The sequence below is a fragment of the Danio rerio genome, chromosome 3 (genome assembly GCF_052040795.2).
Source record: "Danio rerio strain M-AB ecotype USA chromosome 3, GRCz13ab, whole genome shotgun sequence".
NCBI classification, from domain to species: Eukaryota; Metazoa; Chordata; class Actinopteri; order Cypriniformes; family Danionidae; genus Danio; species Danio rerio.
In genome coordinates, this window is record NC_141023.1 from 55,519,651 (window position 1) to 55,534,880 (window position 15,230).

General features: G+C 38.4%; 1 protein-coding gene across 2 annotated transcripts in view; it reads left to right on the forward strand.

Moving 5' to 3' along the window:
* Positions 1 to 15,230, forward strand: part of LOC137490062 (uncharacterized) — a 98,988-nt gene that overhangs the window by 71,025 nt on the left and 12,733 nt on the right. For both annotated transcript variants that reach the window (XM_087245178.1, XM_087245179.1), the window contains 7 exons: positions 3,176 to 3,292; positions 3,528 to 3,584; positions 3,699 to 3,758; positions 3,981 to 4,037; positions 4,915 to 4,968; positions 7,154 to 7,275; positions 14,881 to 14,984. In XM_087245178.1, coding sequence (XP_087101304.1) covers positions 3,176 to 3,292; positions 3,528 to 3,584; positions 3,699 to 3,758; positions 3,981 to 4,037; positions 4,915 to 4,968; positions 7,154 to 7,275; positions 14,881 to 14,984 — 571 coding nt within the window. The remainder of the gene's footprint in view (positions 1 to 3,175; positions 3,293 to 3,527; positions 3,585 to 3,698; positions 3,759 to 3,980; positions 4,038 to 4,914; positions 4,969 to 7,153; positions 7,276 to 14,880; positions 14,985 to 15,230) is intronic.

Sequence of the window (15,230 nt, forward strand, 5' to 3'; positions counted from 1 at the left end):
TTTGATATTTTTGTAAGGGCTTTTCTTCTTATTATTATTTTTTTTAATTAACACCTTTAAATATTACAGCACTGCCTGTCAGTTATTTTACAATTTGTGTATTAAAATATATTGAAGACTAATTTTTAATGCACTTGCATATTTCGCTGGTCGCTGGTTTGAGCCCTGGCTGGCTCAGTTGGCATTTCTGTGTGGAGTTTGCATGTTTTCCCTATGTTAGTGTGAGTTTCCTCTGGGTGCTCCGGTTTTCCCCACATGTCCAAAGACATGGTACAAGTGAATTTGGTAGGCTAAATTGTCCGTAATGTATGCGTGTGAATGAGTCTGTATGGATGTTTCCCAATGATGGGTTGCAGCTGGAAGGGTATGTGCTGTGTAAAACACATGCTGGATAAGTTGGCGGTTCATTCCGTTGTGGTTACACCAGATTAATAAAGGAACTAAACCAAAAAGAAAATGAATGAATGAATGATGTCTAACTCCTGTCAGATGTTCCTGGAGGGCCGCAGCCCTGCACAGTTTAGTTTCAACCATGCTTCAACACAGGTACCTGTAGCTTTCAAGCAAGCCTGAAGGACTCAATTAGTTTGATAAATTGTTTTTAAATATATTTAAGATTCTATTTTTAAATAAATCTAAATATTTCAGCACCACTTGAAAGTTCAAGTCCTTCTACAACACAAACAGCAGAGCCTGCAAGTAATAACTGTATATTTGTTTTATAAATTGTAACAGTTCTTGCAATGCTGAATTTTAGAGTAAAAAATTCTATAAACACATCAACCAAGATAGGAAAGGCATAATTCTATGTTTTATTATTTTTAAAATATCCCAGCATCCTCTGCCACAACTGATTCACCATTGTAAGACTGGATTTTACTCAAACAAACATCCCTTGCAATAAAATCATAAAAACTCAGACATACTCAGAACATTCTTTCCACCCGCATCCCTCTCCCTTACTGGTGTTGTTTTTTAGTTATAATCATTCAGGTGTGACTGGTAAACTGGTGAACTGTCTTCAGTCTTCATTTCACCCCAAAACATTGGGTAACCCTTTGAAGTTAATTAACTCTGAGAACAGAGACAGTGTTTTGAGGAGTAGATGGTCATGTTTACTTCACAGATGTTCACGGATATCTAAAGCTAACCTGGTGAATGTTTTTTTTTTTTTTTTCTCCTAAGAATGACAGTCCATAATAAAGATTTGTTGATAAACCTTTTCACCTCAAACAAATGTTAAACCCTTTGAAGTTAATTAACTCTAAAAACAGTGTCAGATATTTGGGTGCTAAATATTCATGACTCTTTCACAAATGTTAATGGGTATTCAAAGAATCTTGGCAAAACACTTGGGGAAGTTTCTGTAGCGAGACTTTTTACACAGCCTCTGTGTGTCTCTTCTAATGCCAGGTATGCTGACTTTATGAATTTATTTTTAACCTTGTATTTGTACATGAGTTCATATGTTATGCTGATCAATTGTGTTTGGTATTCAATTTTGATTCATTCTAAGTGTTGTTTTACCTGCCTGGCAAAATAAATGTTAAACTTTTTGATTAATTCTGGAGTTTTCCGAATTCATTGTATCCAGTAGATTACGAGGAGTCTTCGCTACGCTTATAGTACAGCATAATTTATTTGATTGATAGGCGCATTTGATTATACGTAGCCATTCCGAGCCTATAACATGTAGAACTTTAAATCAACTAACCACTGAAAGTAGAAAGTTGCACGGGCTTGGCTAAAGGATCTGGGGCCTCATGTACGAAGACTTGCGTGGAAATCTTACTAAAACATTGCGTACGCACAAAGCTGTAAATGTGCATACGCAGAAAAAAATTCAGATGTATGAAACACTGCGTACGCCGAATCTCACGCATATTCTTTTGTACATCCAAATGAACGTGAAACTGAGCGCAACATGCACTAGCACAAAACCCCTCCCTGCCTCCTCCCCCTTATGAATATGCTAATGACTATGCTAAAGGCAAAACCCAACGAAAAAGCAATGGCAAAATCAAGCAAGAAGAGAAACTTTGAACAGAATGTGAAATGGAGGTGCTGCTTTCGGAGGTAGACCGGAGAAAAGCGGTGTTATTTGCAAGTTTGTTCTCCGGAATTAACAACAAAAGAAAAAAATAGAGTGGGAGAGTTTAGCTGATGCGGTTAACACAGTTGTCTGAACATCGCACTGAGTGCATTAAAAAGGAAATAGTGTGGTTTATATCTGTAAAATGTTGCAATACCTTTAGCAGTCTCTGTGGCGCACCGTAAGACGCATGTGATCATGTATTGACATGTTCGAGCATAAACTCGGCTCGAATCCGGCGTCTGATGAACTCTTTTTTCTTTTTTTTCCCGGCTACATATCAGATTTTGCCCACTATTTATCACAAGAAAGACAAGTAGGAATCATCAATAAGTTTGTGCATCATATTTTATTTGCACATTTATTGAATGGAAATGTTTCTGATTCACGCATGCAAATTCATCTTCAGATAGTGTCTTTATAGCAATGTGCGTGCAGTAGATAGCTCAGATTACATTGGGAAAACAGGCGACCGCTGCAAATTGTGCTTTAATGTTTAGCTGGTCAACTGTATGGTATGGAAACCTTATATACCTGCTAGATGAACCCGTCTCATACAGCTGCCATTGCAAGGCTCAGACACTTTGTAGAGAGGAACTTAATACAACTGCCTCTAGGAGTCGCCAATGGAAATAAAACAGACACGTACGCCAGCCAGAAAGCTGCCGTGAAGCTGCGCACATTCCCACGTTTAGTTCATTGTTAGTAAATCCAAACGTGAGCAATTCTGAGTGTGAAACCTGGCGTACGCAAAGTTTTTGTGCGTACGCAGCGTTGATACATGAGGCCCCTGTTCTTTTAGGACTAGGTGAGCGTTATGCAATCAGCCTATTTGGATATTATTTAATCCTGCACCCTCTGACTATTTTCAGAGTGTCGACATATCGTCCGTGAGAATTTAGAATACAATATCGGTCCCCAGAAAATATTAAATTCTAAATTGCATCAAAACTAATAACATGATCAGCTAAAAACATAAATGGTGAATTTATAAAAGTGAAATTGGAGGCAGATTGAAATACGCATGAAGTCAGATATAAAATTGGTCGACATATTATAATGAAGTAAAATAACTTTTTCCAGAAGTGCCCGAAAAGGCATACACGCAGAAATCCTTCGAACACAACACTGGACTCCGTCATTGGACCGGTGGGTGGAATCTTACACCATCAACAGTGTCTCCAACATCAGCTCCTTCAAGTGAGTTTTTTTTCTTTAATCCATAGATTATTGCTCTGAACATTTCAATTACAAAATTATAATGATAGGTCCATCTTAATTGAGGTGTTGGAATTCTACTGTATTTGTATTAGGTCTGTGATGATAACATATTTTTGTTATGGCTTTACTCATTTTAAATATCACCATTAAATGTCTATCCATTCTGTAAATATGTGCAAAATTGTTTCTAATACAATACATTTAAATTATTCAGCACCCCCTGTCAGTCCAAGTTCTTCCACAACTGAGTCTCAAACAGCAGAACCTACAAGTAATGTATATGTACTAAACAAGTTCATGTTTAGATTTTAAAAATAAAATATATATACAAAATATTGCAAAAACAGTCATTTATATCTATTTCTTCATCAAAATGTCCCAGCAGCCTCTGCCACATCATACTCTCCATCAAGTCTCCCACAGTTTCACACATCAGCTCCTTCAAGTAAGTATATTTTTTTCTGGGATTAATGTGAGAACATTTTAATCTAAAAGGAATTGTAGTGTGCTTGTCATGTACTTCAAATGTCAGAAAATCTGATTTTTCACTACAGGATTATTGTTGGCCAAAAAAAGTTAAATTTTATTTTGCAATATTTAAATAAATTTTAAAGAAAGGTCAATCAAATTTACCACAATTATATTTTATTACACCTTAATATTTCAGCATCTCCTGCCATTACAACCTCTTCTACAACTGAGTCTCAAACAGCAGAATGTACAAGTAAGTATTATGTATGTACAGTTGTCTGAATATTATAATCTGTAGGTACTCTTTATGGGATCTCCGACATGTGTCTGGAAAGACATATGGGAGTGCGCCAGATGACCAATCAGTCTGAAGAGTAAGAAAACTGGCCAATGGAATGCCAAATGAATTGGCAGAGCTCAGCTCCACAGGTGGCAGCGATTAGTCATTAACAGTGTACATCAGCTGATGGCTTACAAGCGAGTCTAGTATAGTCTAGACCATAGTCTATTATAGTCTATAGTCTAATATAGACTAGGGATTTTTAGAATATATATATATATATATATATATATATATATATATATATATATATATATATATATATATATATATATATATATAATGTTTCTTTTTTTTTTTTTTTTACTATTTGTATATATTTATTTTATTTATATATAATCTCGATTTTCCACAAATTTCTAGGAATTGCCTCCACAAAATCTTTAAATTTTAAATCTTTAAAATCTAAAAATTTATTACAAAAAATCACAAAAAAAAAAAAAAAGGAAAAACTATAGGGGTCTCTAGATGTATTATCTCTGCAATAAAGTGCTCCCTGACATATTTATACAAGTATGAACAATATTTCAGAGAAAGAAGCCTTCAGTGTACAGTACTTCGTAAATGTTTTAGATCTTTGAATTCAGCTTATGAAAAATGGGAGCAAAATTGCATTTATATTTTTGTCTTATATGTATATTAGTTTTATATTTATATTATAAATTTGTACAACAGCCTTTTTTGTAGTGCATAATTTCTTTGTATTCAAAATGTTTCTGTAAACATGTCAATGAACATAAGCACTGTAATTGAACTGTAATTCTAGTCCATCATCATAATGTTCCAGCAGCCTCTACCACAACAATCTCTTCATCAAATGTGTCTCCAACACCAGGTCTTTCAAGTGAGTAACACTTAATGGAGAAATTGTAAGTATAAGAACAGCTTAATTTAAGGCGCTGGAATTCTACTGTCTTAGTACTTATTAGGACTGTCCAGATATGATTTTTTTTGCATGGGCTCTACTCATTTTTTAAAACAACAGAAATCATATTTATAAAGGTGTTATTGACTTGTTGTTTTTAGCTGATTTCAGTGACAACCAAAGTTATCCATACATACAGAGAAAACAAAACTAACTAGTTTAGAAGTTGAATGTATTAAAATATGACATATTTGATTTAGTGCAATATTGTTTCTAGTTAGGGCCAAGCACCATAGGTGCGTTGGCACCTACCTGTATTGTTTTTGTTGGCGTTCTTACTATTATTATTAGGGGCCAAGCATCAAAGGTGTGTAGCCACCTGTTGTATCCATTCCGGTTCTTATAAGGAACCAAACAGCAAAGCTGTAAAGGCACCTATTGTTTTTGTTAGCATTCCTATTATTAAAGGTTCAGGACACCCTGGAGAACTTTTTTTTATATATTAACAGATTTGTGTGTGTTGAGCATCAGTTAAGACAATGTTAGCACCTGTCAGCTTTAATTGTGGGGAAAACTGGATAATTTTGAGCTTTTGTCAGCTAATTTCAGCTTCCGGGTTTAAAATGATTTTTGGGGTGGGATCAAAATCGGCGACGTAGCGCAGTACTGCAAGTGCAATGATGATGCGTCGGTTTCTCATTATTATTCATAGCGGAGTTTTCTCATCCTATGAGAAGAGCCGGCTGCTAAATTATTCATGAGAGCACGTGCTTTCAGAAGGCAGACCTGCCAGTTTCAAGCAAGCTATGAGACAGACCAACGGCACGTAGCCGCTCATGAAGGCTCGTATGTGTTTGTTTCCATGATCCACGTGGTTTGTTGCATGTTTTTCCCCGCGATCCTGTCAGGGCTGATCATACAGCAAAGCTGTGTGTGTGCTGCACTTTTTTTGTCGGGAGAGCAGTACGAGAATTGAAGAATGGCGGACGTTGACTTTTATCAGGAGTTCGTTCACATTCAGACACATCACCGTGCTGCTGTGTTTGCCTAAATATTACCAGCAGGGCTAATGGTTAAAATAGACAGGTCAAGAGACCTGCTGCACTGAGTCTGCATTCAAGATCTATAATTTAGACACAGGGATCGAGGGAGAATCCTCATTTATAGTGTTTACATAAACACACTTATCTTTATAATGATATAAATTGGGGTTGTGTGTATATGAAATTACGAATAACAAATGTAGCAGGGCATTAAATTACTGTTTATTTCTTTGCATTTTAACTTTGTGAACTATAAACTCATGCGTCTCCTCACGGTTTGTGTTTCAGTTTGTGAGCTAACTGTCAACAACAGTTATTCGCTCCCCTTCTCCCCTGCTGGCCACGCCCACTCCTGCCCGATGCTCGCGGAGCTCCGCGCCCATTAATCATGCATCTTTTGAAAAAAATTCTGAAGTAGATTTTAACCGAAAGTGGGGGGTGTCATGGCCCTTTAATATTGTTATTAATCTTCTGCTAGGTTTGAATAGCAGCCCATATAACCATATGCGAAAAAGTTGTAAAATTTGGCACTATGATAGAGGACAGTGTCAACATGATTCACAGCAAACCCGAAGTCTTTAACTCAAACTCTGTAGCACCACCACTTTCACAAAGATTCGCTTATGTTTATCGTTATAACCTTTAAACCCAATGGGCTACAATCAAAATTCTTTTTTTTTTTCTCTAAATCCTTGGTTTGAGCTGTTTCAAACCTTACATCATCTTCCTTCATAAACATTTTTTTCGCTATTTTAAATTTTTCGAAAAACATGTTTGATCGAACTTGTCGTAGGCCAAATTCATTAGGCCAGTAATTTAGACTGCCTAGTTAAAGCAAATATGATGAATGCCGTTTTGTGATTAATCTGCATCAATCATAATTAATTACAAAAAAAGTGTGATTAATTACGTTAATTTTTTTAAATCATTTGACACAGCCCAAATATGTATGTGTGTGTGTGTGTGTGTATATATATATATATATATATATATATATATATATATATATATATATATATATATATATATATATATATATATATATATATAAATAGTCTTTCACTTTATGAAGAATCAAAGTGCACTATTTCCTTGAATTTGCTGAATTTCTTTTCTTGCAGCTCCCATGTGTGGTGGTCAGCTTCGTGGCCCGGTTGGGATCATCACCTCCCCAAACTTCCCAGTACAATATGACAACTATGCAAACTGTACCTGGATCATCACCGCTTCAGACCCCTCCAAGGTAAATGCTTGCACACAATAAAGCATTAAACATACTAAATGTGTTCATATGAGATATGAGCTCTGAAACACTGCTGAAACATTGAGTCATACTCGCAGAAGTCACAAAAGTTCAGAAAAATCAAAAGAAAAATCAAATCCAGACAGAAAAAGCTTTTTTTTTTTTTTTTCATTATTATGGTTATTGAAATTATTTAAAGTTCGTCGAAGCTTTGATACATTTAATTTCAGAGTTTTGGATAAATAAAGGTTTTAAAATGATAGCATTTGTTTAAAAATACTAAACTCTTTTAACATTATAAATTCTTTTGCTGCCTTATTTGAAAAATTTAATGACAGTTTTCACATAGCTGAACATACATTTTGCTGGTAAACTGGTTGATAAACAGCAGTTTATCACATTTCTTTTAGCAATCTCTAAAGCTGGGACTAAAACACTCATATAAACAAGCAGCAGTCTGTGTCTAGATAAACGATACAGTAACTTTTCTTTTTATAAAAAGCAGTGAAAGTGTCATCTGCGTCAGGCTCTGATTGGCTAGAGTAGACATTGCCCATGCCAGCATTCTTCCTTCTGTGTTCACACAGAGAATAGTTCCAGGAATTTACTGAAAAAAGGGCCTGTTCACACATAATCTCATTGCTTCATTCATTTTCCATCGGCTTAGTCCCTGATTGTCAGTGGTCGCCACAGAGGAATGTACTGCCAATTATTCCGGCATATGTTTTACGCAGCATATGCCCTTCCAGCCACAACCCAGTACTGGGAAACACATTTACACACTCACATTCACACATACACTATAGCCAATTTAGTTCATCAATGAGGTGCTATTTCCTAGTGTCCTACATGCTACTGGTTGGTTAATGCAGCAAGATTGTCCATCGTATTTTTTATTTTTCAACATGAACAATTTGTGCCATTAATAACGCATTGATTTTCTTGCAAACGATCAATTCGCAACGTGTCATTTGCTTCCTCATTTGTGTGAATAGCGCTGCAGGATGCTTAATCACGTCTATACATTGACTTAACGTGTAAATTACTGATGCTTGATGCTTCATCCGCGTCTGTTCTGAATGTACCAAGAGAATAATATACTGTATAATGTTATACATTAACTTCAAGCTGACCACTTTTCTTGTTTAACTTCATCCTCTATGGTAAACAAACTATGTTGTAAGTGGTTTCCACAAAACACGACTTTTCATGTTTAGCTATTGTTAAAAATGCATCTTCAATCTTGCATCAAACATCGTATATGTCAGTCCCACATAAAGTACATTCGGCCATCACCGGAAGACTTTGGAGTTTATAATTTAAAGTTGATAAATATTATTGTTACAAAACACCTTGATTCATTCATAAGTCATGCGTTAACCTCCTAAAAGCCAATATCCAACACCATTATACAGCATGGAAGAGCCATGATAAAATTTGGAACTATCTGAGTTCATCTGAGAGGAAAACGTCATATATATATACACCAAGAGGGCTCTTTCTTATGGCTCTTGGTGAAGGCGGTCACACTTTTTTTCCCTCTCTCCCATATCTCTCCTGGCTGGCTTCTCTTGTCTCATCTTATTCTATCACTAAGGGCCTACTCACACTTTGCACATTTGGCTTAAACCGGGCAAAAGCACGCTTGTCCCCATCCCGTCCCACCCGACAGCCCGCACTCACATTACGTTTGGGCCTGGGCATGCTTACGTCATCAATGATGCGCTTTTCAGTAAGTGCTTTTGCTCAGCACAGTCGAGATTTCTTCAGTTATAACATTCAAGTCGTTTGATATGCAGTGACATGCGGTCAAATATTTCGCCGAACAGATCAGCCACTTTTGACGCTCAAAAACAATCTTAAAGTCCTCGTGCTGCAGGAATTAGGAGGTTTGCTGATGCTGCTCAGCTGTCGTGCAGTGAGGAGTTTGCGTCTTTAATAAACTATGACAGTTTGCATTCATTAAACAGTAAGAATGATTACTAAATCTATTTGAAACAGTCCCTTAAAAGCCAAGTCTCGCTTTCAGTTTCGGGCTTAGGCGCGTTTTGCACTCACCCACAAGCATACCGCATGAAAGCCCACGTTAACCGAGCTCAGCTGAGCCTAATTCAGAGCACTTACACTTCTCAAATGATCCGGGAAATGGGCCTGGGCACGATTTGGATAGCATAATGTGAGTACGCCCTAAGGCTCTCCTTGCCCTGCTCTTCAAACAAATAAGAAATCGTGGATTTGATCAACTGGTCTCTGAGTACAATTGACACCAACTTCTCAACAAAAAGTTTGTATCCTGGGGAACCCACCTGTCCTGCGGGTACATTCCCAGCTGGATGAATGGGAGAAGTGTTGTGTCGTGTGCCTGGCTGCTCTGTCTCTGGAGGATATTGAAGGTATCCATCTATTTGGAACTTTGATAAAAGGGTTACTGCTATTGGGTTTATGTGGGGACCTAGGGTATCGACGATTGATAAAAGCGGTCAGTGCGGCTCAAAACCACCAAGCTGGCTGGTTGGATTGAAATGATGGTAAGCAGGGTCGTTACAAACCATACTGTGGCCTTGGAACGCAAATTGTAAAACATCGTGGTGAAACTGGGGGCTTTGGAACAAGATTTGTTCAGACCTGGAGACTTGTGACGGGCATTAAATATCTGTGAAATTGTCAGAAAATGGCCTAAATTTAAAAAACTTTACTCGACTTTTTGACTCCACTGTGACTTTCCTGCCAGACGGCCTCAGCTGGAAACAAACAACTTCTCCCAGGTGGCAAGATAAAGAGACTCTCTGAAATTGATGTTGCCTGTTCCAAGGACACCTTTTGAGAATCCACAGGCTTACACACACACAGACACATACACGGCAAGAGTTAGACAATCACCACCTAGCCCTGCACCCCAATTTTACTGCATGTAAATGTGTATGTGACAAATAAAAGTTAAATGGCTTGAGGATGAGTAAATTATGGGGTAATTTTCATTTTTGGGTGAACTGTTGCTTTAAAACTAATACACCTGCATTGCTTTTAACAGTGCTTAGAAACAAATAAAAAACAGTCAGTCAATCAATCAATCAATTAATAAACACAAACTATTAACTCTGGAGTCTAGAAAACTGTGCTGATGATCCCCCAGAAGGCATAATAATTAGTGATGGGAAGTTCATGTTACACTGAAAGTCACATATAATCTTAACCAATGTACACAGGCTGAGCCAATAGCAGTCATGATAATTAGGTCACCTTTCGAGTCTTCTGGCTCTTGAGTCGTTCGTTCATCATGTGACAGAATGACTCAAACCCGATAGATGACTCGAGAGTTAAACGGATCAATTCTTTTTCTGACTCTAAACGCATATGATTGGCCCGTGAGGAACGAATGACTCAATGATAGAGTATATATAGAGTATATAGTATATATATAGTTAAAATATTTTTTGCAAATTCATGTCAGCATAAGAGCTGTCAATTATTTCACTTATTATTATTAGAAGTAGTTGTTGTTGCTGTATTATTTAATTGTTATTGTTATTAGTTGTTATTATATATTTTTTTTCAGATTTATTTAGTCATTTTACAATTCTACATTTTTCATTTACTCAGGGGTATCATAGTGGAGGACAATTATGCAAACTTTTAAAAAATTTTATGAAATATCTCAATAACTTCAGTCAGTTAGTTGTGTAAATGTGTAAAAAAAAAAAAAAGTATATCACAATCACCAGCGATCCAGTTTGGGCAGATCGCTGGTAAACTACATATGTCATCTTTACAAACTAAAAATCTCATCATGACATTTCACACACAACAATCGGCTGTCACCACTGATGACACACGCAGCTGAAGCTCGTGTTTGCTGATCATTTGAACATTTTATACACCACACACACTAGTTCTTTGCTGAGTCTTTGTTTGCTGTCGTTGTTTGTTGTATCAAGTGTTTCTAGTTCTTTGTTTTGCTTTCTGTGTTTTCGAACCAAGCCTTGTCTTTGTTGTATGCTTTTTTGTTGCCTATACCGACCTTACACCTGTTTATGACTACGATTTGGATGACCTGATCTTGATGACCTGATGACCTTGGGATCAGACTTTGTATTATAATCATCCAATGAGTTGAATCGACCCACAGTGCAGTCGTGTTACCCTTAATGTAACGTCACAGAAGTCAGTAGGCTTCGCCTGGGGGGGCCAGACTCTCTTTTAAAGTACTGGATCAAGCGGAAGCGTGCACAGCCCGAGCATGGTCACGACAGTGCTCATACAGAGACAGAAAATGAGTGCTCGACCTGTGAAAACTTGAGCCGAGCACAACACACAAGACAGGACTAGTGCCTGGACTCTGCCACCAAAACAAGAATTTACAAGACTGGAATGGCAGAACCCTGACACTAGCCCCCCCAAATGAACATCCAGCAAGGTACAAGACAGACAAGAAACACCACACGACAAAAAACAAAACAGGCAACATCAACAGACAGCACAAGACAAGGAAATAAACATGCAAGACATCACGAAGGAGGGAGGGAGGAGAGCCAAGCCAGACCCAACAAGACAAACAATGGAGGGGTGGGAGGGTAAAACCAGGTAGGATAAGGAGGGACAGTCCAGGGTGGCACCAGAGGCACAGTTCAGGGTGCAACTAACGGGGGACTGAGGGACACACCAGGGTGGAGCAGGAGGGAAAACCCAGGGAGAATAAGTCAAGGGAGGCAAGGCAGAAGGCCTGTGGGGACCGGCTGGGCAGGATGTCTGCTGGGAGCCAGCTGAGCTGAAGGCTTCTGGGAAGCCGGTAGGGCAAGGGGCTGGGCTGGGGTCGACAGGGCAAGGCGTCTTGTAGGTGTCGGCAGGCTAAGGAGTTGGGCTTGGGCTGGCAGGGCACTCTGTCTGGTTGGTGCCGACAGAGAAAGGCGTCTGGGTGGTACAGGCAGGGCTTGGAGCCGGGCTGGGGCTGGCAGGGCAAAGGGTCTAGGTGGTGCTGGCAGGGTTAGGAGCTTGGGTGGCGCAGGCACTGAGCGGGTGCTCTGGGGCTGGAGCCGACACTGGCGGGCACTCTGGGGCTGGAGCTGACAATGGCAGGTGCTCTGGGACTGCAGCCAACACATGTGGGTACTCTGGGTCTGGAGCCAAATGGCAGGCACTCTGAAGCTGGAGCAGACATTGGCTGACACTCTGGGGCTGGAGCTGATACTGGCTGGTGCTCTGGGGCTGGAGCCAACACTGGCAGGCACTCTAGGGCTGGAGCTGACACTGATGGGCACTCTGGGGCTGGAGCCGTCTTGTCTGAAGAGACCTTCCTCTTCAATCTCCACTTTTGGGTGCAGGTTAACCCTTAGGAGTTGGTCATTGGCTGGAAGGTGGGGCTGGTGGTGGTGAGGGAACGAACCACCATACCGCCAACAAAACAACAGACACTCCAGGACAGGAGCTTGTATCTAGAGCAAACTTAGACCTCACACACCTGCATCAAGTGGACTTGTGTCTGGACTCTGCCACCAAAACAAGAATTTGCAAGACTGGAGTGGCAGAACTTTGCTAAAGATACATATTAGTACATTAAAAGTACAAAATTAAACCTTTTGAAGACTTAACTGATTGCCCATTGAGATTCTTTGCATTATCCCATGCATTAATTAGGCTGCCAGTAACACTACCTGACAACAGTCTTTTCACCTATATGTTTTAGGAACGACAAACAATAACTTGACTTTTAGTTAATTATTTGGTGTCAAAAATGGCTCATATGAAAGGCAAAGGCCTCTAGATTATGCTTATTTTACCAAAATGAAATATGATCATGCCTTGATTTTTTTATTTTTTAATTAGAACTGTAAGATCTTGCTTACTGCATCTATACATCTATGCAATGACTCAAATAACTCATTCATAAAGTCATCTGGAATGTAAAAAAAGCATTCTTGCAGGACTGCCAGAGTTCATCAAGGTTCTCTAGCTTCATCTTCAATGCCACCTCCTTCATTTTACCCCAGACATCCCACAATACTAAATGTAACCCCAAACCATGATTTTTCCATCACCAAACTTGACAGATTTTTGTGAGAATCTTGGGTCCATGCAGATTCCAATGCAGTTTAACAGATGATTCATTTGACAATTTGAACTTCTGGCACTTTTCCAAATGATCAACTAGAAGTTAATCAAGATATTATCTGTTGCTCTTACATCTTGGAATAACAACGAGACTTTTTTCAGGTAGTGTAAATAGAGTTTGTCATACAATATTTGAATTCACCATAAGACACCGGAAAAACACTAAAAGGTTTCTGTGTTTTTTTTTTTACTCTGATTAGTGTTTTTCGCCCATGTATCTTATATATTGCACTTCTAAATGTGTGTTATTCATGAATTGTGCTTTAAAAAAAAGAAGCTCTACTTCTGTTAGGATTAACTCAAAGGGCCCTATCATACACCCGGCGCAATGTGGTGCAAGGCGCGGCGCAATACCTGTTTGCTACTTTCAGCTTGGCGCAAGAGTCATTTTACAGCGTTGCCCCACGCTCTTTAAATAGCAAATCCATTTGCGCTCAAAAAAATCACTGCTTTTATGCCTTCTTTATCCCGGGAGGCTTTTTCAGTTCATTCATAACAATTTGCTTTTGTATAATGTTATTATTATTAGCAGTATTATTTATTATATCCATATTTATATTTGTTTTATTAAAAACAAGCTTAGATTTGCCCACCTGCAGGTCTTAGACCATATGGGGCACAGCAGGTGTTTTAGGATATAACTCAGGTTTTTGAGCACACTTCGTAATTATTGTTCATTTATTAGTTTGCTGGAAATTAGAACTGAATTTAGAAATAGTTTTGAAACAAATATTTGCGCTTAACAAACGAAATTAATTATTTACAGGCTAATTGATGTCTGTGCGTAAGGACTTCCCTGTCCACGAGAGCAAAAGTGAAAGTAGATTTTTTTATCTTTCATACTTGAGCGGTAGATGCTCTGTTTAACTGTTTTCTGTTAAAAAAAAAAAAAAAGCTGTTAACTGTTTGCTTGTGAAATGCTCAGTTTTTCCACCTACACTTACTTTACGTCCTGTAAATAGCAAATGCTTATGGCGCGACGCAGCTGCGGCTCTTAAAGGGAATGGGAGAAGAGACTCTGATTAGTTTATTCTCAAAACACACCTATAACTCATTAAGAAAATAAACTCAACCCTTTTAGACAATGTGCCATGGCGCAAAACGGATTTTCCCGTCCTTAAATTAGCAAATACGGATTCTGACATGCCCTGAAAGCGTTTGCGCTCTGCACTTTCCGTTTTGCGCATGCACCATCAAAATAGAGCCCAAAATCTTAAATATTGTTGGTTGTTAATTTTAGTCTCTAATCTACATATTTCTTATACAATACACAAACCTAAAAACATGTCAATAAATGTCACGTTGTGTTTTCTTTTTAATCTGTTGTGGAGATGGTCTGCTAATTGAATTTAAAACTGTAAATAAATGGAGATCCCTCTTGAATAATGAGATACAGTCAACATTTACAGTTGCTTTTGAAAGCATGTATAAGAGTTTAACTACTTTACAATTTTATCAACTGCGTCCAGACGGCAGATTCTGATTGTTCTCTGTGTGTAGGTGATCAAGCTGACATTTGAGGAGTTTGGCCTGGAGCAAAGCTACGACACATTGACTGTTGGAGACGGCTCTGTAATCGGTGATCAGCGGACGGTCTTTTATGTGTGAGTACCTTTGTTGCCCACAAACTCCTGCCAGGCAGGGTCTCCCACACTCACTTCCACACAATGTTGACAGTCATATATGTGTTCCACTCTGCTAAAAACACCATTAGGACACATATATTTAACAAGAAAAGTGAATATTGTTTTTTGCGTTATTTTGAGCAATTTCGTTCTTCCGGATTGAAAAGAAATTTCAACGTCATGGGGATTAGATCCTTCCGTGAATTCCAGCATGTAGACTGTATG